This window comes from Gavia stellata, chromosome 12 (assembly GCF_030936135.1).
Source record: "Gavia stellata isolate bGavSte3 chromosome 12, bGavSte3.hap2, whole genome shotgun sequence".
Classification (NCBI taxonomy): domain Eukaryota; kingdom Metazoa; phylum Chordata; class Aves; order Gaviiformes; family Gaviidae; genus Gavia; species Gavia stellata.
Window position 1 is genome coordinate 696162 of NC_082605.1, and position 21730 is coordinate 717891.

At 60.8% G+C, this 21730-nt stretch overlaps 2 protein-coding genes across 2 annotated transcripts in view; one reads left to right on the forward strand and one right to left on the reverse strand.

Moving 5' to 3' along the window:
* The window catches only part of LOC132317903 (T-cell surface glycoprotein CD1b-3-like), a 118225-nt gene that overhangs the window by 20229 nt on the left and 76266 nt on the right, over positions 1–21730 (forward strand). The gene's annotated exons all lie outside the window — the stretch shown is intronic.
* LOC132317857 (maestro heat-like repeat-containing protein family member 2B) lies at positions 1596–19835 on the reverse strand. The gene is made up of 30 exons (XM_059823164.1): positions 19815–19835; positions 19063–19185; positions 18337–18502; positions 17836–17934; positions 17111–17262; positions 16631–16774; positions 15974–16066; positions 15405–15474; positions 15179–15292; positions 14700–14773; positions 14240–14359; positions 13115–13222; positions 12760–12919; positions 12356–12396; positions 11926–12067; positions 11200–11252; positions 10670–10777; positions 10311–10430; positions 10003–10125; positions 9022–9183; positions 8306–8373; positions 7604–7688; positions 6697–6820; positions 5886–5995; positions 3814–3905; positions 3409–3571; positions 2920–3116; positions 2172–2309; positions 1862–1973; positions 1596–1691 (listed from the first exon to the last, which is right to left on the reverse strand). The coding sequence occupies exons 2-30, from the start codon at positions 19075–19077 to the stop codon at positions 1596–1598; spliced, it is 3249 nt and encodes a 1082-aa protein (XP_059679147.1). The 5' UTR covers positions 19078–19185; positions 19815–19835.

A 21730-nucleotide genomic window follows, 5' to 3' on the forward strand; every position in this document is an offset into this window, starting at 1 on the left:
CTTCAGCGGCTGTTGGGGTTGCTGCTGTTACTGTTACTGCTGTCAGGAGAGCTCATAAAACAGGCTAGCAGGCAGAGCTCAGCCCCTTTCAGCTCTTGCCTACTGGAGCCTTCCCACTCCATAGGTTCATCTGTTTTCCAGGCCTGGCCTGATATGAGAAATCTCCCCCAAAGACATTCATCTCCAGAGACTCCACTCTGCAGGGACTTCTCTCCCCGCGTCTCTGGCTTCTTGGTCCTTTGCTTTCTTTCAGGTGATGCAGCTTAACCAAGGTGTTTGGTCTGTATGAGCAGCAACTCAGGGAGTTACTGGCAGGGCTGAGAAGCTCCGTGGGGTTGGGAAGAGGCTCAGACCGTTGGAGGGCGGCACAAAGCCCGATGTGCAGGGAGCCAGGGCTCACACGTGCCTCGGACTGACCTGCAGCGGTGGGGCAGGACGGGGGTCCCTCTGAGCCCCGCTCATACAAACGCCTGCCACCGGAGAAGGTCCAGCTCGGTCGCTTGCCCCGCGCCTGACACACTCACCTCCCAGGACTGCCAGAGCCCTCAGCACTGCCGGTGCCCAGGGAAACCCCCAGCACCTCGGCCCTTGCTGGTGCCCCCTCCACGGCAGGACCCACCCCCCAGCCTGGTGTTCCACCCAGTCAGGGGCTCGACTCCCTCTTCCAGCTCCATCCTCACCTCTGTCAAGGAACGTGACTGTGCAAGGCGGGAGCACGTGTTTGAGCAAACTTTGCAGAGTCTTCAGTTTGGATCACACGTCTGGTGGGACCTCCAGGACAGGGGACCAGAGGCTTACATGGGCTCGCAGCAGGGCCAGGGTGCCCAGCAGCCTGAGAGGTGCAACCACATCTCTGCTGATGGGCTCCCTGCGTGGAGCTGCCCCTGCCCCACACAGATGTGCCCAGGCCTGCCGGGGCTGGGGAGCAGCACCAGTGGGGCCTGTGTTAGTGGGCAGGGGTCCGATGGGCCAGCCAGAGCCCTCTGCTACGCTCTGTCCCTCTGCTCAGCCCCTGAGCCATAGCTGACCCTTTAAGATGCCCCCCGACATTCCCCACTTGTCCCCCAGTGCCCCCCTTCTGCCCCCTGCCCACGCTCCTGTAAACTTCTGTGCCTCCCTTGGTTCCCCCCACCCATCCCCCAGTGCCCTCTACTCCCCCCAGTGCCCCCCTTTTCCCCTGCTACCCACACTGTGTCCCTGGGCAAGTGCCGTCGGGGGTCCCAGCATGGTAGGACACCAGGGGGCAAAGCCTGCTGTGGTGGGATGGTCAGGCCTGTCCTGGGCTGTTCCCTGCACCACCCCTTGCTGGTGCCAGAGGTGGACATGCCGTGGTGGGAGGGGTGGCAAGGGGATCCCCATGGGCAGTGGGAGGGCACGGCAAGGCCCCAGGACCCCATGGGGAGAGCCCTGCTCTGGGGTCTGTCCTGGCATGACTCCGTTGTGCCCAGCCCAGGAAGATCCGAGAGGGGCCATGCAGCTGGCAGCCCCCAGCCTCGGTGTCACCCACATGTGGTCCCACCAAGCACAAGGGTGCCATCAGGGAAAAAAAAAAAGATACAGCACCCTTTAGGCATCTTGTGCTGAGCTTTATTTAATTAACTCCTTGGTGCTGGCTGGGGCCAGGTATCGTGGAGAGACTCCTCTAGCGCCTGCCTCACTCGTGGCTCCTTGTTGTCCTGCAGCCCCGAGAGCTGGAACGACACAGGCAGTGCCGTGGGGACCTGGTCCCGGCCAGGCGCTCCCCTGGCTGCTCCGCTCCAGGGACCTTTTCTCCAGGGATCTTCCCACAAAAAAAGACATCCCAAGGAGCAGGATCTCGGTAAAACCCTCTGAACCCTTCCCTCCCCACCCCCTGCCTTACCTCAGCAAAGAAGGCTGTAGCTGTCACCCGCAGCTTAACTGAGCACGAACCCAGCCATGGCAAGAGGTTCTTCACCAGCCAGGGGGAGACGAGCCCAGCCTGGAGCAGGACGCTGCACAGGGGACACAAGCGAGGGACACACAGTTAGCCAGGAAGGCCACAGGCCGGGTCTCCAAAATCCACGTGCACCGATGCAGACACTATTCTTTAGCTCAGGACGGCTTCCCAGGCATGCCGGAAGGGTCCCCGCAGCCATTTCCCTGGGCACAGCTCCGCAGGAGGCAGCCAGGTGCATCCTTGGGGCTCTTACCTGGTCAGGAGACGCACCCCCTCAGGGTGAGCCAGGGCGTCTTCCAGGCGAGCCCACACTGACTGATCCATGAGCCGCTGCATCCACGTCTGCGCCATGCATTTGCCTAGCACCAACTCTATAGCTGAAAGGAAAATCCTGGCAGAAGAAACAAACCAGAAAATAAACAAACACAAACAAAACAAATCAAAACAACACCACCACCACAAACCCAAGGAAATCTCAAATCACAGCAAGTTAGGGGAATACTTATCTTCAGCAGAGCTAAATACCCCTGAGATGCTGCTTCACAGCCTTCAAGACTGCAGCTAACGACACTGGCATTTTCATCATGCCCCAAACCCACTGACGCAGAGGAAAACCCACGCTCCTAGGCTTACTCCATGCCCGATACTTGCCAAGGCAACACCTAATACCTCTTCCCACCAGCATTTTGTGAAGAATGACACCAGTGCCCACGAGAGCCTCTGCTCCCAGCGGGGGCCCGTGGAGGGAGTGCAATGCTGGTGTGCATGCAAGGGTATGCAGGAGGCAAGATGACAGCCGTCCGCAGTACGGGTTGCCTAAGACCTTCCTGCCTGGGAGCTGGAGTTTCCCCATGAAGGAACAGAAGTAAAACCAACCATGACGACCGGTTTGCACATCTAGGAAGCGGGGCAGGTGAAGCACTCCCTCAGCCCCACAAAGGCACGTGCCTTGGCGAGGGGAACCGAAGCCAGCCCCTCCATCTGCCCCTGTGGCGCCTTACCTGCAGGGCTTCTCCTCAAGCACCTGGCCCTCGAGGAACAGTTGTCTCCAGCCTTCTCCCAGGGGGGAAAGCAGCCTCTCCTCGTCCAGCATTTCACTGGCCCACCTCAGGAGGCTGGGAAGGAGGTGGGGAAGCAGCTGCCTGAACTCCTCCATGTCCCTCAGGGCAACCACGACCTCGGAGATGGCACGGGTGATCTGCAGAGAAACGTGACCAAGAAGCACCTGTTCAGGCAAGGCCTTTTCCCACCAGCCTGGTTCCCCTGCCTGCCTGGGGCAGGCGGGGTTACTGTCCGCAATTGTCACTTCTGCGACAGCCTTGTGGCTCAGGAGCACAAGACTGTGCCGGCTCCCCACACTGCTTGAGGCCGGCCCAGCACAGCGCCCTGGGAGTCTCCAGGGGCTTCTGCAAAGGGCACCTGACTCCCTCATGCCGAAGTAAGAGTTAGCAGGTGCAAAGCTGCAGAAACATGTCTGCCATTGAACGTACCATCACAGTCTCCAGAACAGTCTGATGACTGTGCTGCTCACAAGCGCAAGAGCAAGTCCACAGGCGGTTGTTTCCTGCTCTGTTTAGTTTCTCCACTAAGCACCTCAGGACATGAATCACAATGGTGCTTCTCCCCAGGGTCCTCCACAGCTCCACCGTGTCACTGCAAGGGAAGAGACGTTCACCCCTGAGCCCGTATCCTCGCAGTCCTGCAGTGCCCTCAAACCTCCTCATCCGCAATGGGGCTTACGACGCCCCACTCACGGCAGAGACACAAGCATGCAGGCTTGCAACACTCAAGACTGTTCAGGCAGGAACAAAAGTCCTGCTTCTCAACTGGACCACCCCAGGGCAAGCAAGCTGCAGGGTCTCTGACTACAGCGGGGAAGCGGGTAGTGCACGTACCTGTCCATGGGCAGACCTTTCTGGAGGAGACTGCTGATGAGGGGCTCCTGGTGAAAGCGGGCCCGGAGCAGGAAGGGCCTGTGGGTGCTCTGCTGCATGTAGGTGCAAAGGGTCTTCAGGATTTTTGGCACCTGAATGGAAGAAGAGGAGAAAGAAGGGTTCGGTGTATCCTTTATCCCCTCCTGCGGGGCCCAGACACAGTCATTCAGCACATGAGCAGTGCCTGCTCCCTTGAGTCCAGACCTAGCTCGAAACCTCACCCCTTCCACCCTGCCTGACCCTGGCTCACGTCTGGAGCTGGATGTGCTCTTGGCAATTGTGCGCACGCACGCACGCACGCACAGGCATGCGTGCACTCACTCGCATGGGCCTGGGCCCAACCGTATGAGCAGCTGCGTGCCCTTGTGCACACAGAGGACACAGACACGTTTCACACCCAACACTTGAATACCTCACCCCACCTGTTTGTAGCGATGCAAGAGCAAAACCAAACACGCTTTTGAGACCCTGAAGATGCCTTGCAGGGCCTCTGCAAGGGCACGTGACTCCTTCCAGAGGAACCCAGTTCTCCGGGGACACTTCTCCTTGCCCCTACCCTCCTTTCCCAAAGTGGAAACCCCTTCCCCACACGTAGGAACTTCCCCTGAAGGAAGGGGTGTTTGTTTGAGCCTTTCACAGCTAGAAGCTGTGGCCATGATAAGGACAAAGATGCAGCCAGGTCCCTCGTCTCGTGGAAGATCCCAGCTTCTCCTGCGGCTGCCTACCTCTGGCCCGCAGTGCAGACAGAACCTGCTCTGCGCCTGGGGAAGCAGCAAGGGGTGACCCCACAGCCCATGGATGCGGCGCTCCCGCTGCCCGGAGCAGCCACGGGCTCTGCAGGGACGGCACAGGGACACCCTGCCCTGGCTGTAACAGCAGCGGCCTAATGGTTGGGTGAGCTTTAGCTCAGCTGGGCGCAATCCAGTGGGCTGCCACCCGTGGCTGCTGTCACTGCGATCGACCTTTGTCAGCGACGGACAGCCACGGAGTTAGTCTGGGCTGAGCGAGCTGCTGCTGGCCCTGGAGCCCAAATGGAGCGCAGCAGAGCACAAGCAGAGGAAGAGGACAGGAGCCTTGAAAGGGCAGGCACAGCATGAGGCCAGAGGCTCCCAGGCTACAAACAGGCAGCAACTGGTGGCTAAAGGAAGGGCACCTTGCAGGCTGGGAAACACCACAGTCGCACATGGAAAGCAGCGACAGCAATGAACAATTATGCAACCTATGGAAAACCTGGCATGCCCAGCAAAGCTCAGAGTAGAGGGAATTGGGGAGCAGGGAAGAAAGAGCAGGGTGAAGTGAGTCCCAGGGCAGGGAGGACTGACAGTGACCCCGGAGGAAGGGGAGGAACGGCAAGGTCGGTGCCTCCTAGTGCCTCACTCGTGGGAAGGACGTGGACAACGGGAGACTTTGGACAAGAAGTGCCCATATCCTTGTCACCAGCTGGAGCAGACCCCAGCAGCAGTTGCTAATGCCCGGCTCAGACCATCAGTAGCCCCTCGGCTCAGCACACAGGTGGTGTTTCTTGAGCCCATGCCAACTGCACAGGCTGCAGTGCAACAGCCGACAGGAGAAAAGACAAAGTGAAATGGGAAAAAAGATCTCCTTTACCTCCTGGAGTATTTCCTTTCTGCATTCCTCCAGGAAGACAAACACCCACTTCTGCACTGCTCTTGCACGTGTGGGTGTGACATGCAGCAATCTGTCCCGGACAGCGGTCAGAAAGTCCGTAGCCTGCGCTAGAGGGATGCATTTGCAAACAGCCTGGAGAGAAGTCAGGAACAGGAAAGACCATGTCACAGCTCTGCTCCAGCAATTCAGAAAGGAAAGAAAACTTGACGGGACTGTTAGTTCAGCAGTCACGGAGGAGGCAATCACTTTTTCCTCTGCTGTGCACACGGTGCTGTTTGCATCTAATGCGGCTAAGCGATCTGGACAGCTTGCTCTGGAGCCAGCAAGAGACTCTGGAGGGGAGCAGGGAGACATGCAGGAGCCCAGGAGCTGGGCCCCCACCCCGCTGTTTTGGGGCCAGTTACCTTTGCTATTTTGGTCCAGGTCTCCACCGGAATCTCAGTGTCCGGGCTGTTCAGCTCCTCAGCCAGGCACCTGATCTCATCTGCCTGAAACACCGCCTTCATGGTCTTGGCTGGAACAAACACCAGGAGAAAAGAGGAGTCACGTCTACAGAAATGCAACCTCTGGCCCTAGATACTGCTAAAGGAGAACCCAAGGGGTGGCAGTGAAGGCCACAGGAAAACCCGGGGCCCTCCTGAACTCAGTGCAGCAGGATTTCCCGAGCCTGATAAATGGCTGACAAATCCCCGGCTGGAAAGAGCCCTCTTCCTCTGGGAACCTTCTGCTGGGGCTTCAGGGTTTCAGCAGCCTCTGCTCCTAGCAGCTGCACCCCCTGTTCACGCACAGGCCACCATCGTCTCTGGGAGGCAGGAAACCTCCCCGGGACTACCTCAGCACAGGCGGACCTTTGCAGCACGCTCTGGGCCTGCAGCTCAGATCCCTCCTCCCTGCCCAGTTTGCTCTGGGCAACAAATTGGTTTCCTCTCTTGTGCTTGGCAGGATATTTCTTGCCTGGCAGCGATGAGTTTGGAGACTGCCTAGGGAGCTGCCTGTCTCTCCAGGCTCAAGGCAGGGAGCGAGGGGGAAGGCACCCTCTGAAACGTCAGGGACCTCATCCGAGCGAGTTCTCTGACCACCCTCTGTCTCTCCTTGAACATGGAGGGGGACAGACATGGAGGGGGACAGTCCCCAGCATTGGTGACAACGTCCTGCTCTCAGACAGCAGTGGGTGAATCAGGCTGAGCAAGGCTGGGAAGTGCCCGCTCTCCTCACCTTGCATTTGGAGAAGGTAGCCAAGGCATACCCATGCCCTCCGACAGGACATGGCCAGGCAGTCGCTGGTCAGAGTCACCAGCAGTCCCACCAGGGAGCCGAACTGCTCACAAGAACGTCCTCTCTGCAGGGGAGAGCAGCAGGAAAAGGGTCGCAGGCAGCCCCAGCACCCGCTTGCCTCTGCTCCAGGAGCAGCAACCGGGCAGATGCAGGCAGAAGGCCTGCCCCGTAATCCCTGAAGCCCCGAAACCCAGCACCCAGTTGGGCAGGGCTCCCTTCTGGGGCCATGAAGGGTGGGAAGGGGGCACCAGGGTACACGGAGGGGCTCTACTCACCATGAGCTCAAATAGCTCCTTGCGAGCTCCCAGCAGATGGGCGCAAAACCGCAGGGCTCTCTCACGCTCCCATCCATTGGCTGAGGTGAGCCAACCCTTCAGGACCTGAGGCAGGGTGCATCTCTCTCACCACAGGCATCTTTCTCTCCCTGAGATCCCTCTCCCCCTCCCTCCTTCTCTGGCCCCTTCCCAGCATGGCTCCCAGCCCCACTCAGTACTGGCACTGCAGCCTCCACCGCCTCGCTCTCTCCAGCCGCCTCTGCCTTGAGCCAGCTGCTGCTTCCCTGCCGGCGTCTCCCCGCTCCAGCCTTCCCCCAGGCTGCTCTCACCCAGCTCAGGGCTGGCTCTGGGCTTTCCCTCCGTCAGGGCCCACTGCTCTGCCTGGCCTGAGGCTGCAGTGGCCGGGCGCTCCCGTCCCCCAGCTCATCCCCTGGCCCGGGCCAGACACACAGCCTCAGAGCGAGAAGCCAAAGCCCACTTTCCCATAGGAAAGGTATCCATCTCCTAACACCCTCTAAGGCCTCGACCCTCTGCCCCTGCGACACTTTCCCTGTTGCCCCATGGCTGCTCACATGGATCACGTCGTCAAAGCCGGCAGAGGTCTCCTCTGCCTCCAGAAGGGTTTCGATGAGATGGCCCAGGTCTTCCATGCCTCTCCTGTGCAAAAGCTGAAAGCAGGAAAGGAGAGCTGAGGTTCTGCATCATGGGGGCTGCCGGGGCGCACTGAGGTGGGATCCTGACCCAGGGGTGGGCAGGCACTGGCCGGTGGGTACCTGCATGTTCACAGCTGCCCTCACTGTCTTCTTGCCCTTTTTCATCCCCTCCTTGGAAGGAAAGGACAAGACAGTCTGGCAGCACACTGCCAGCAGCTTGCGATTTTCCTCCCTGCTCAGAGGTGGCCTCAGCTTGCTGGCCAGAGGGAAAAGGAAGAGAAAACAGAAAGGGGATTTACTAGCCCTCTCCAGAGGGGCTTAAACCACAGCTGGGTTCCTCTTAATTGAGCACCCCAAATCCAACACCCCCACCCCATGCCAGCAAGCACTGCCTTCAGCGCCAGCAATTCCTGCCTCCTCCCAGGCAGCAGGCAAACCCCCGCCCCCAGGTTAAGGAACCCTGGGGGCTCCCTTCCTGTGGGAGACACCCAACATGGGGGACACCCTCCCACTCCACAGCCCCAGCAGCTCCCGGCCCCATGCTCAAGGCCACTGGGGCTGCCCCAGCCAGCTGGGATGGGGCACACCAGGAGTCCCCAGAGCCCGGGGAACAGACCTCACCTCAACTCCCCTAGGGCCTGGAACACTCCATACACCAGGGAGTCCCCGGGCTCCTCCTTTATCCAGTCCTGCAAGTCCCAGAGAGAGAAGCGCAGAGTTGGCAGTGCACAGGGGCACTGGACAGCCCTCCCGTCAGGCCTGGGCAGACACTGCCCCGTCACCCCCACACATCCCCAAAGGCACCGCAGGAGGGACCCTGCTCCCCAGCCACAGCCACCCAGCACCACCACTCAGGGGCCTCACCAGCTCCGTACACAGCTCCAGGAGCTCACATGAAGCCCAGAGACCATCGTGCCTCTGGGGAAACGAGTCTGATGGTGCAGCCCAAAACTCCCCCGTGAGATTGCCCTGGCTACGGGCACTCACCAGCAAGGTCCACGTCGCCTCCTGCTTTAAGGAGAGCTCAAAGCTGCCGCAGTCGCCCACAGCCTGGATGGCACAGCTGACCTCAGTGATGCTCTGCACCAGGGCGAGCTTGAGCTGCAAGTCCTGAGGCCAAAGAGAGCAAAGCACCCCTTCAACTCTTTGAAGGGCTGAGAGGTGGAAGAGGAGCATGGGCAGGGGAAACCCATGGCGGGGTTGCCTCTGGACGTTGAGGACAAACCCTTCCTTGGGAGATCTTCAGAAAGAGACCATCCATCTCGGTGCACCCCAGCCCCGAGGGGCTGGACCTGGGACACCCAGGCATCCCTGCCCTGCGTGCCCCACGCTCCTACCCTCTCTTTAGCTCTGGAGAGCTGCAGGATGTTGCCCACGATTTCTTCATCCACACGGGTGAGCAGCTGCTCCTTGGGGGCACGCAGCGCAATGCCGCTGTAGGTGCACATGAGAGCAGCACGAATGGCCTGGGCTCTCTCCATCTGCTGCTGCTGCTGTACCTGTGTTGACAGAGATGCCCTGAGACTCCTGCAGGCTCCTGCAGCAGGCCTTGCCCTGCACCTTCCCCAGCTCCTTGTTTCCCTGGGCATCTCCCAGCAGCTCCCCAAGCTGCTCCTCGAGCTGCAAGCTCTGGGGCTGGGAGCTGTTCCCATTCCACAGCTTGGTTTCTCGCATGGGGATGGGGACGAGGTGCAGCCAGCATCGCACACACTGCTGGCTCTTTTACCACTGAGTTGAGAGGTTGGGGAGCTGCCTGGAGCCCTTCTGTGGCAAGGTATCTGACACAGCCTGTCATGGTGCTGCTCAGAGACGTGCAGCCCGTGCGCGTCAGGGGTGCGGATGAGCCCAGTCTGCTCACCTCCCCAGGCCAGGCTGCACCGCTCTCTCTGCAGGGCCCTGCCCTGCCCTGAAAGGCGTCCCCATGGCCCCGAGGTGGGGGGAGCAGAGCCAGCGAGACCTCGCCAGGCTCCTGCTCCCAGCCTCAGCTTAGAGGAAGCGGCAGACTGTCCCACCGTGCCCACCCCATCTTGTTGCCAGCTCCTCCTGAAGTTAAGTCAGGGGCCACGTGGCTGCAAGCAAGCAACCGCTGCAGCTGCCCCAGCTGGGTGGCTCTGATCCACCCGGTGTCAAACCCCGTCCTTTCCAAAGACACCTCAGGGGCCCCAATGCCAGGACATCCCCTCTGAAACACAGGTCTCGCGTAGCTCTTACAAGAGGGCTAACCTAAAGGCAGCTGCCACGGTTTGGCTGCTGCAGGTGTAGAAGTGGAAATAAGGCCAAAAAAGGAAAGCCAAACAGCAAAACCCTGGGTCCCTTACCTTCCAGCCCATGGAAGTCTGAGACAACCCGTCTCTGGTGGAGGCGGTGGAGAACATCATCACCGCGTCCAAGACCAGGTGGAAGTGGCTCTGGGCAGCGTGGGACACAACAGAAATCATTCCCTGCAACCACAGAGAAACAGGGAGTCGGCTCCAGCCCAGGCACTCAGCTGTGGTCAGCAACAACGGCCAGGCAGGACGTTGCAGCAAGGGGGAAACGGCAGCAACGGGGAAATCAAGGTCTGGAGCAGCCCTCCCTCTCCCCCAGGAACAGGCAGCAGATGCTCAGGACATGAGCACCACCTCACCTGGGCCTCAGACAGCTCCATGGGGTTTGTCTCCTGGAGGAACCTCAGCACCTGCCCTTGGACGTGTCTGAGGTCCCGACAAGCTGCCAGCGCTGTCCCAAGAGCCTTGTACAGGAAAAGCTGAAAGAGAAGAGGCCAAGCCCAAGATGCGGTCACGGCCCAACCTGTCAGGAGACGACTGGCCCCAGGAGGACCCAACTGCCCCTGGGAGCAGGCGAGGCAGGCCGCAGTGCCAGGCTGTAGCCAGCCACTGAGGCAAGCCAGGGGGAAGCGCCTTTTGGGTGCCAGGGAAGAGGAAGAAGTGGAAACCGCCTGCGTGGGCAAAGCACCCCGGCCCCCACATGGGGCAGGAGACACACCTTCTCCCAGGAGCCGGCGGCAGAGCTGCCCAGCTGCTGGCTCAGCTCCTGGCTCAGGTCCACAGTCCAGGCCTTGTCCTCGATGGGCTCCAGCGACGCTCGCAGGAACTGGGGTGAACAGGAGAGGAAGCCCTTGGTCAGGGCCCTTTCCACACTCACATGTCCCGGGATGCTGCTGGGGGAGAGCTGCCGGGAATGGCAGACTCTTCCCCTGCCCCACCCAACCCTCTTTTCACCAGCGTCCCTCTTCTCCTAACACCTCAGGTGAGACCCCCCGGCACACCAGACATAGAGGAGGAGGCAGTGCTAAGGCGTGTGCCACAGCGTTAGAGGGCATTAGCCATCAGCCGTGGCACCTGTGCAGACAGCAGCTCCTCTGAGCGGGCAGGAACCTACTGCAGGGGGAGGCGCAGGGCGCTCAGGAGGTGCCCCCACCTCCTGCTGCCTACACAGGCAGCCCTGAGCTTCCTCCCACTTCTGCTCCCTCTTCGCCCCCTCTATTTGTGACATCCCCTCCAAGGATGCTGTACCTTGAGTACACGGTGCTCCCACTCTGCAGAGTCCAGGCAGTTCCCGGTTTTTCCTAGAAAGCAAGAGGAAGCTGCTATTTAAGCTCACACCAAAGGCGAGCCCGGTGGTCTCCTCTGCCATCAGACCTCCCAAAAGTCTAAGGCCATCAGCCTAGAAGGGGCCTAGCTATGCCAAAGCCCTTGCGAGGCCCAAGACACAGGAGGGATCCCAGGGGCATTTGTCTGACCGCAGCAGATCCCCACTGCTTGACTGCAGCTCCCAGAACAACTCCAACCACTGAGTCACAGCACGCACCAGCAACACACATTTTCTCCTTAATGACCCACCGCTTTTTACCCACTTGCAGCCCTTCTCCCAGGCTATTGCCCAGGACGGCTGCTGCAAACCTGGCCTGGCCTGGAGACTTGGTCCTCCAAAGCCAGGGGCTGCACCCCCTCCAGGAGCACCAGTCCTGTCCCTCCCCCTAACACCGTCCCGGGCAGGCCGGGGGAGTGCCACCAAGACCTGGCAGCCAAGGGGACAAAACCAGCCCCGTCCATCCCCTGGGCCGAATTGACACTGGGGGACGGCTGCCCCCAGCCTCAGTGCTGGCTCCCTGGACGGGAAAAGGCAGCAGAGCAAGTGCTGGGGAACTGGGGACAATTCTCCTCCGTCACGCTGGGAAGCTGCATTTTCCTGCCCCCACTCCCTTCCCTCCAGCCTCTCCCTCCCCACCCGCACTTTACCTTCCAGGGACTGCAGCAGGAGGGGGATCTCAGTCGCCCACGCTGCCCCCAAGGCTCTGTGGATCCTGCGGTGGAGGGCCTGCAGCAGCTGCAAGGCAGCGACTGCACGTTCTGCACTCTTGTGAGGAGCCGCCACCACCACCTAGGCGAGGGCAGGAGAGAAAGGTCGCTCCTGCTGCCAGAGCCGCAGCTTCTCCCAGGAGGGAGGGAGGGAGCTCGGCACCGCTCAGCCAGCAGCGGCAGCTGAGGCCTTCACCCGGGGTGCTGCCAGCCCGGAAAAAGGAGTGGGATCCCCGATGGGCTCGGGCAGACTCGGGCATGCTGCCTCCTCCTCGGGGGCTCCCAGCACTGGCCTCAACGGCACCTCTGCCCCGGGCTCTCCCACCACCCCTGGCCAGGAAAGCTCTTTCCCCAGGGCCCCACTACTCACCAGCAGTCGAGCCAACAGGGCCTGGGGAGCCGGCAGCCGGGCTGCGGGGAGGAAGAAAGGCCGGGTGAGCCGACGAGCCCCCACCGTGCCCTGCCCCTTCGCGCCTCCAATGCCTCGCACAGGGCTGAGGGCTGAGAGCAGCTGCGCTGCTACAGCGCTGGCCTGGGGGCTCCCCAGGGCTGCCCAGCATGAGATGAAGGCAGCTCCAGCGTGGCCAGGAATGAGCCCCGGCTCACCAGGAGAGCGCTGCGAGCAGGAGAGGCGGGCCTCTGCGCCAGGCAAGGGGCAATGCAGGGCCTGCCCTTTGCTTTTCCCAGGCTCCTGCTGAGGGCTGGAGGGGCGCAGGGAGACACGGACTGGCCCAACCCCCGGCCAAACCCAGCAGCGCTCACTGGGGCTCTTACCTTGCTCCTGGGAGTCCACGGCATCAGGCTCCTCCTCTTCTTCCTTGCACCCTGCTCTCTCCCACCTCTCAACTAGGGCTCGGAGACAGCGGGAGAGCGGGATCAGCATGCCACTGTACTGGGCTGGCACCACGTACTGCAGCAGCCTCGGCCACAGGAGCTGCAGAGAAGAAGTGGGCAATTCACCGTATTGGCATTTCCACTCAGCTCGAAGACGAAAAGGGCAGTCTGCGTTTCCCTGAGCCTTGTGCACTTCAGCACACATGAGGGGAGAGGTTCAGGGCATGGGAGAGCATGAGGAAAAATGTCCTGAAGGCAAGAAGTGGCCACAGCAGCAGGGCACAGGGCGACTTACTTTGGTCATCCCTCTCAGAGAGACATCCAGAGAGCCCAGGATGTCCATGCACAGGGCTCGAAGAGCTCCATCCTCCTGCGTTTCCCAGGGAAAAAGGCCTCCTGCCACCTGTACGACAGAGTTGGCAAAAGCCCCGTTACTCTCAGCTCCTGACCGACAAGGCTCAGGCACGACTCACCAGTACTCCTGTGCCAGCCTCTCAGGAGCACTGACCTCCTGGGTCAAGGAGGACAAGGACAGCTGGAGCCAGCTCGAGGACCAGGTCCCGGACCCTGGGAAGGACTGGGAAGCCTGGGAACAGACAGCGCCGCTGCTTGTCTGCCCAGATCCCAGGGCCCAAATGCTGCTGTCATGCCACTAAAGCAGAGGTGAGGAACGTGCCCTTCAGCAGGGCTGTGCTCAGTGCCAGCCCCGGCGGCGGCAGCACACCCAGCTCGACGGATGCGGAGGGGCACCTGGAAGCCCTTTCCTTCACCCTGCTCCCAAAGCAGAGCCACCCTGAGCCACAGAGCAAAGCGATGCACATGGACCTCCCAGCTAGAGGGAAGATCCTCAGCAAGTCAGCGGGAGGCTCCCCAGCTTTCATCTCCTGGGCACCCAGCTGGAAATGCTCCCCAAAGGGACTGCCAAACAGCCTGTCCCCTTGCCAGAAGGGATGCGGGCCCCCAGACTGTTATCGAATGGGCAGGGTGTGCTTTGGAGGGCCAGAGCACGAGAACACCACAGAAAGTTCCTCTAGCCCGGCCCATGTGTCTGCACTGGCCGTGTTTTTCTGATTGTCCATCAGCGTTTAAGGATGGAGGATGTCCTGTCCCTACAAGCCCCTCCCTTTGCAAGGCGGCTTTGCGGAAGGCACGTGTGGGCACAGCTCAGCCCGTGGGGTGCGCAGGCAGCCCCGCAGTCCCGGGTGGCACGCCCGGGTGCAAACCCACATCATCCACTGACATCTCCACCGACATCAGCACAGATGCCCACGAGGAACGGCCATTTGGAGGCCGCTCTGACGGCCGTGCCAGCGCTGATGGCCCTGCAGCGTGGAGCTCTCCATGGCCAAGGATGCCTGCAGGAGCTCTCAGCACAGTCCAGGCACCGGTCAAAGCCCCGGCTGTCCCGCTCTGCCCTTACCAGTCTGCCCGAGCTCCGGCTGAACTCGATGAAGATGTGCCCCACCACATCCCATGCCCAGCAGCTCTGGGGTCCGGAGCTGAGCAGCTCCCGGATGAACTCCAGAACTGCCCTCCGCACCTGCCAGGGGAGAGCGTGGTTACGGTCCTCCTGTTCAAAACCCAAAGGGAAGCCACCTTTGCTTGGGGGCAGCCTTTGTGGCTCGCGGAGAGGTGACAAGCACACGGCAGAAGCTTTCGCTCCTGGCATCAGGGCTGGGCTTTAGCACCAGGCTGGATGGGCATTTGTCCCAGAGAGCACAGTGACCTCCCCGCTCCACTCTGCCAGCTCTCCCCAGGGAGGAGCCATCACCCACCGCCTGGGCAATGCGCTGGTGCTCCCCAGGCACCCCAGCTCTGCCCTGAGGGAAAGGCTTCCTCTGCCTCCCCTGGTGGCATCGTCCCTTCCCAAACCAGCTCACCTGGGCACTGGGGTCATGGCACACTGACCCCATGGCCTCCACCACCTGGGGCAGCTTCTCTCTCACTGCAGGTGCTGGAAGAGATATGGAGAGGTGTGCGTTGAGGCAGAGCCCCGATGGCGGAAGCTTCCAAGTTTTTCACACACCAACGGGACAGAAAAGCGGGGCCTGATTCTGACTTCACAGGAGGCAGCAGCGTAGCCAGAGTCACTCCGTTTCTAGAGGCACAGCTGGTTTATAGGGACTGAAAGCTATGGTAATATGGTACCACAGAGGAGGATGAGAGAAACAGCATGGGTACAAGCAGCTCCTGTGCGCACCAGCCCACCCGCCCGCCTATCAGCCTGCCCGTGTTACTGAGCTTGGGGCATCATCCCTGCTGTGCCGCCATTTCTAACTGCCGGGGGACAGCTCGAGCCCTGTCGCGGGGCGTCAGCTCGGCTGGGGGACTCGTTCTTTGCAGCTCCTTTGGCACTGACCGTCAGAGTGGGCCAGTGCTCCCAGCAGGCCCAGGGCTGCCACGTGACCGGCCTCAGTCCCACCACTCAGCTGGGAGTGTAGAAACATGACCGTCTCCTCGGGGCACATTCGTGCTGCAGGGAAGAAATCGCATTCTGCATTAGCAGGCAGCTGCCCCACCACCACCCAGGACAGGGAGGGAGCTGCCATGGCATGGCAGGGCATCGCCCAGTCTTCTCTCCTTACCCTGAAGCGTGATGCAGCGGGACAGTGCTGCCTTATGGGCCAGGCCAGGCTCCTTGGTCACATCAGAGAGCTGTGGGAACGAGGTCCGTTTTAGAGAAAGTTGCAATAGTGTTAAGAGGGACTGAAATGAAAGGGTGCTCTCCGCTCTCCTCTCCCTGGGCACGGGACCCACAGCCAAAACCCAGCCCACCCCACGGTGGCCCCGGGCACACACAGAGCTTTGCAGCAGCCCTGGCTGCCCAGGAGCTGAGGCTGAGCGGTGTCGCAAGGCTGCCCTTAGGCTGCTGGTGCTCCAGAGTCCTCCTGCAACTGGGCTGAGAGGGAGATTGCTGTGGGAACTGGGCTGCCCCTCAGCCCCTTCCAAAGAGCCGGGATCAGGCATCCTGCAGCCTTAAGGTGGCACCTGGATCACAAATCCTGGCGTGCTCCTGGCCTGCAGGAAGGTCCTGGCAGAAGGACACCCTGCCCTGCCCTGCCCTGCCCTGCCCTGCCAGCTGGCAGGTCTTTCCCCTCCATGGCAATCACGTGTGTGGGCCTCAGGCCAATGACTGGGCACAGGCTCCCCTTACCTGGTGGTGCACAGCGGTGCTGATGGCAAGAGCCGTGCCCTGTGGTATTGGGGTCTGAACTGCCTCCAGCATCTCCAGGACATAGCTGAGGCTCTACAAGAGAATAGGGGAGGAAGAGGAGGCTAAAGCCACCTAAAGGCACTTGGGAAAGAAGAAACCCAGCACATCTGGCATAAGGGCAGTCCCTAACAGCAGCTCCGAGAGAAAACCCCAAACCCTCCTGCACAGGGCTTCTTGTTTGCCCTCCCCTCAGAGACGCATCGACAGGGTGTCTTTCCTCTGAACAGAGCCCCCTGTTGACAACTCAGTTTCCTGGCACTTCCCACTCATCATCAGACTTTGCCCCTCACTGGTTGGGACTGGACATGGCCCTGGGCACTAGGGCAAAGCTCTTCCCATGCACAGAGCCCTAGGGTGGTGGCAATGCCTCCCTTCCTGAGAAGACAAGCCCCAGGGACTCTTGCCTGCCTCCTGGCCCCCTCTGGGTTGCTCTTTTCTTGCCCAAAGAGCCCAGGAAGCCTCAGGCCTCCTCTGCTCTCCCTCTTCCTTCTCTAAGGGCTTCCCAGCTCCTCCTGGCACCCCACAGCTCCCCAGCGCCTCGTGGCACTCGCGCAGACCCACCCCAGCAGCCACGCTGGACCCTGCACAACACCTCACCTCAGTGACCCGGGAGGTGTCTCGGACCTCCTGATACCGGTGCAGGAGCCAGAGGACATGCTCCCAGGCATGCTCGCGGTACTGCTCCTCATGCAGAAGGACCTCCATCATGGCAGCCACAGCCCTGAGGACAGCCTGCTTGTCCTGAAGAGGGAAGGGAGAGGCTCTGTTTGGAGGGCTGAAGATCTGCCTAGTGCTCAGTATCCCCTGGACAGCAGTCTGCCCTTCCCACTGAGAGGGGTTTCCCTTTCCCTTCTGCCCTGCAGCAGAAGGGCCCGCTCCAAAGGAGAGGGAGCATTTCCCCACGGTGGTACCCCAGCCCTCCCTGCAGAAAGGCCCCAGGACTCGGCTGCTTCCCGTCAGGGAGCCCCCTCCCCTCACCCCTCTGCTTGCACCCCGCTGGGCACAGACGGACCCACCACATCCGACACAGTGGACATGCCCGCTGTGGCCCCAGGCGTGGAAAGCAGCACTTCTCACCTCCTCCTCCTTGCAGTCCAGCCAATGTACCGCCGCGTAGCGGAAGACCGGGTAAATGGCTTCACAGAACTGTGCTACCCCCTCGCAAGGGAAGGGGCATTGCTCCCGGTTGCAGAAGTACGTGTTGACTCCTTTTGACCATTGCTCCAGAACTGCACCAGGAGAAAGGAAAAGGGAGCATGTGAGAGTCTGCAGCAGGGACGGTACCTTGCACCCTCGCCCAAACCTGCTTTAAGGACAGTCCCAAGCTTGGCAGGGCTCAGCCCAGGACCAGATCTGGATCTGAGGGCAATCTCTGCTCTGGAGGTGTCTGGATTCAAACAGCCCACTGCTTCTCTCCTCCTCCCCATCGCACCTTCTCCTCCTCAATGGCCCCTTCCCCTCCAGCATCTCTCTCTGCAGGCCCTGCCTTTCCCTTCCCTTCCCTTCCCTTCCCTTCCCTTCCCTTCCCTTCCCTTCCCTTCCCTTCCCTTCCCTTCCCTTCCCTTCCCTTCCCTTCCCTTCCCTTCCCTTCCCTTCCCTTCCCTTCCCTTCCCTTCCCTTCCCTTCCCTTCCCTTCCCGGGCTTCCCCCACTCATTCTACACGCTCACGGCAGTTTGGGATCAACAAGGCCTGACCTCGCTGTGGGCTGACGCCCACCCTGTTCCCTCTGAGATCACATGGAGGCATCAAAGGCCACCCCAGTCCCTGCCCCTGCGACCCCGGCCAAGGAGCCAGCACTCACCACTGCAGACGGTGCGCAGCATCCGGCCACTCCCCACCTGGCTCAGCGTGGCGCGCAGGGCAAGCAGCGTCATTCTCACAAAGGGGATGCACCGCAGGGCTGCAGAGAAGGCAGGGACAGAGGGACCGAGAGTGTCAGTGAGAGACACGGGAGGCTGGTGTCCATCCCTGGCAGGGCTGGGGCTGCTGGGCCACGCAGGACATGCCAGAGGGTATGGGGAGGGCTGCCTTCCCCAGGGGAGATGCAGGGAAGCCCTTTGGGGAAACAGGGAGGACAGTGGGGGGCAGAGACCCCGCGGGTTTGTTTCCAATGGGTTCCCACCCTTCGGGAGCTGGGATCAGGCTGGTAGGGCAGAGTTGCCAGCTGGCCCTGGCAGGGAGCAAGGAGGCACGACAACTCCATAGCCCTCTAGTTCAACACAGAGCATTTAGGGAGGGGGAGGATCCTTTCTCCCCATTATCACAGACCCCTGCCCAACCCAGGAGGCCAAGGGTGCCATACCGTAGCTGCGGGCCATTTTGCCCAAGGTGAGGAGCACAATCTCATCAGGGACCTTCCCCATGGCCTTCAGGTGGCTCTGGAGCTCGGGCATGACAAAGTGGAAGTGGGAGCGGGCCAGAGCCACCAGGACATCGCTAGCGGCTGTCCTCATGTCACCTGTCACACCCTGCAAAAGCGTCACAGGTTAAACACTCCCGAGAAAAAGGCTGAGGCACTTAGACAGTCTGAATGACCCCATCTCCTCTGCGAGAGCCCTTGGGGCAGTTCCGCTCGGGCCCAGAACTTGCTGCCTCTTGCACCCTAGGGTAGGCGAGCAGCTCCCTGGAGAGACGAGGGAAGGCTTTTCCCTGGCACAGCCCTGTGCCGCTGCCCCCTCTCCCTCTCCACGGAGATGCCAGGAACAAACTGCCGCAGACTCAAGACCCCCCTGGGACCTCTCCGTGGGGCTGGTGGGTTCCCATGGCTCTTCCTCAAGGCAGGAGAAATAACCTTGAGCTTGAACCCAGCTCTCGCTCAGTTCCAAACAGCCCTGAGGCTGCGGCTCTGCACAGCTCTCTGTGTCCCCTCTCCAAATTCCCTGTAATGACAAGTCCCCAGAGCCTCTCCCTTAGGACCTCTGCTGGGTCTGGTTATTACCAAGGAACATCTCTGCACCACTCTGTATTTCCCCCAAAACCAGGGGTGGAGGCCGGCTGCTTTGGTGGCCTTGAAAGAGAACAAGCTCACCTGGGCTGCTCGCATGTCACTGGACGCCTCTGCTAGCAGGCGGTTCACGACACCGCTCGTCAAACGGCCGTCATCTCCCTGCAAGACGCTCTCCAGCTCCCGGTATGTCTGCACTCGGTCACCCTGGGGACAGGCCACAAAGCGGGGTGATGGGACTTGCTTTGCCCTCGTTCCCAGGGAGCCACGAGAGAGACCTGCTGCCCCCCAAACCATCTGTGTGACACGGGCACGAGGTACGAGCTGCAGGCATTGGTCAGGACAGCCACGGGGGAACAGCAAAGATCTTCCGCAGCACCTCTGACGTCAGCAGAGAGCCAGACAGGGAGATCGACTCCACCAGGGTAAAAGGCCATGCAGGGAAGCGTGGGAACGAGACCATGCCCTGAGGAGGGGAAGCCACGAGCAACCTGCACCTTGGGACGCAGCATGCTCCTTGCACCGGCATGAGCACTGGCGCTGGGACAGTTCCCAAAGCAAAGCTAAGGGCGGGCCTTGGGCCCTTGGGCAAAGGTGCTGGAGAGGTGCTGGGATTTGTGCCAGAGGCTTTGCCGTGCCCCGGTGAGCGCTTTGAGCTCCCGGGGAAAGGAGCAGGGAGCGGTGGCATTAGCGCAGCTTGAGCGGCAGGAGCAGCGCTTGGGGACGAAGCGCCTGCAGGAGGGCAGAGGTGCCGTCAGGCGAGATCCCCCTCGGCCATGGCAGCCAGGGAAGCCAGGGGTGAGGAGAGGGGAGCCCTCAACCCGCCCCTGCCTCACCTCATTGTCTTGCAACCGCTTTAGCAGAGAAGTCCCAACGGCCTCAAAGGTAGTGACAACCACTGGGACGGTTCCCGTTGCCCTGCCTGCGTCCTCAGAACGCGCAGGTCTGGACTGGGCACTCAGGCATGGGCAGAGAGCTGGAAGAAAAGAAAGAAATGGTTTTGCTGGCTGCAGGGCTTTGCACCAGGGAGCGGGGAGGATCTTCCCAGCCTCCCCCAGCACTAACAGCCTGTGCTGGACTGTACCGGCAAGAGGGCAGTCAGTGGGATGAGGGGAGGGAGTCTTCCCCTCCCTGCGGCGGTGGGAAGAACACCCTGGGGGACTGGGCCCATCCTGGGCTCCCCAGTGACAGAATGGCAGCAACGCGCTGGAGCGAGTCCAGCGCAGGGGCCCTGAGCTGGGTGGGGGATGGACACGGGGCTCTGCGAGGAGAGGCCAGGAGGGCTGGCACTGGCCAGCCCCGACAAGAGCCGGCTGGGCCGGGTCATCTCTGAGCGGTCCCCAGCTTCCCCACGGAGGGCAGGGAGAGGATGGAGCCAGAGCCCTCTCGGAGGTGCCTGGCAGCAGGATGAGAGGTGACGGGGACACAGCCCCCAGCACCTGGCTGGGACAGACACTGCTTCCAGCAGGCATCAGCCCCCAACCTCCCGCCAGCCCCTCACCTCTGAGCGCTCTCATCCTCCTCGTGGCAGCAGGATCTCCCGGGTGGATGCACTGCTCCCTCCGGGCAAAAGCCACGAGAAACTGGGGCAGCACCAGCCCCAGGAGGAAGATATAGTGCCCGGCCATTGTGACACCGCTGCAGGGCGTGGCACCTCACAGAGGGCTGCTGTGACACGGGGACGCGTGCTGGGGACACGCCATGGGGCGGGGTCTGGACACGGCAGCACCCTGGGGACCCCCACAGGCCCAGAAATGCAGGATTTCCCCATTCTCCATCACCTGCATTTGCTCGTGGGCCTCAATCAGCTTTAGCAAAGACTTTCTCCAGACAGCCCTTCCCAGCTCTGTCCCCAGTCCACATTCCCCTCCGGGGACCCATCCCTGGAAACATTCAAGGTCAGGTGTGACGGGGCTCCGAGCAACCTGATCTAGTTGAAGATGTCGCTGCTTGCTGCAGGGCGGTTGGACTAGATGGCCTTTAAAGGTCCCTTCCAACCCAAACCAGTCTATGAGTCTATGATTATATGACCCAAGGCAACGCGGTCTCAAGGGGACTGCCCTCGCCTTTGCCCTCTGCATTTTCTTGCCCTGGTTTTCTCCAAAGAGGAGGCTCCTGCCTGTGTCTGTGTGTGCCCTCCCCTGTGTCTTCTCCAAGAACATCTGCTCCCATTCTCCAGCCAGGAACAAACTGGGCAGAAACTGGAGACCTCCAACCCATCACACCCAGCTGCGTGGCGGAAAGACAAAGGAGACTCATATTCAAATGGAATATCCTTTTGCTGGTAGCTGGACTGCGGATGAGCATGGGAAAGCTGACCTTCCTAGAAGGTTTCTCAGCTCAAAACCAGATGAAAGGATGACCAGAACTGCCATCTCTACCAGAGTAGGAAATGCGCACATACCTGTATTGGGTCTGGCTGAGATGGAGTTGATTTTCCCCATAGCAGCCCTCATAGTGCTGTGCGTTGCATTGGTAGCTAGAAAGGTGTTGATAACACACCAGTGTTTCGGCTGCTGCTTTGCAGTGCTCACACAGCACCAAGGCCATTTCTCCAACATTCCCGCCTCACCAGTAGGCTGGGGGTGGGCAAGATCTTGGGAGGGGACATAACCAGGACAGCTGACCTAAACTGACCAAAGAGAGGTTCCATACCATATGGTGTCTGCTCAGCAATAAAAGCTGGGGGAAGGAGAAGGAAGGGGGAGGGATTTGTTATTTACATTTGTCTTCCAGAGCAACTGCTATGCGT

What these genes read in the sequence shown, in the direction of transcription:
- LOC132317857 (XM_059823164.1), bottom strand. An exon ending in GCCATGACCCCAGTGCCCAG is followed by an intron (nt 14,360 to 14,699) that starts GTGAGCTGGTTT and finishes CTCCCCTGGCAG; the next exon opens with GTGCGGAGGGCAGTTCTGGA. An exon ending in CAGGCCCTAGGGGAGTTGAG is followed by an intron (nt 7,689 to 8,305) that starts GTGAGGTCTGTT and finishes GCTTTTGCACAG; the next exon opens with GAGAGGCATGGAAGACCTGG.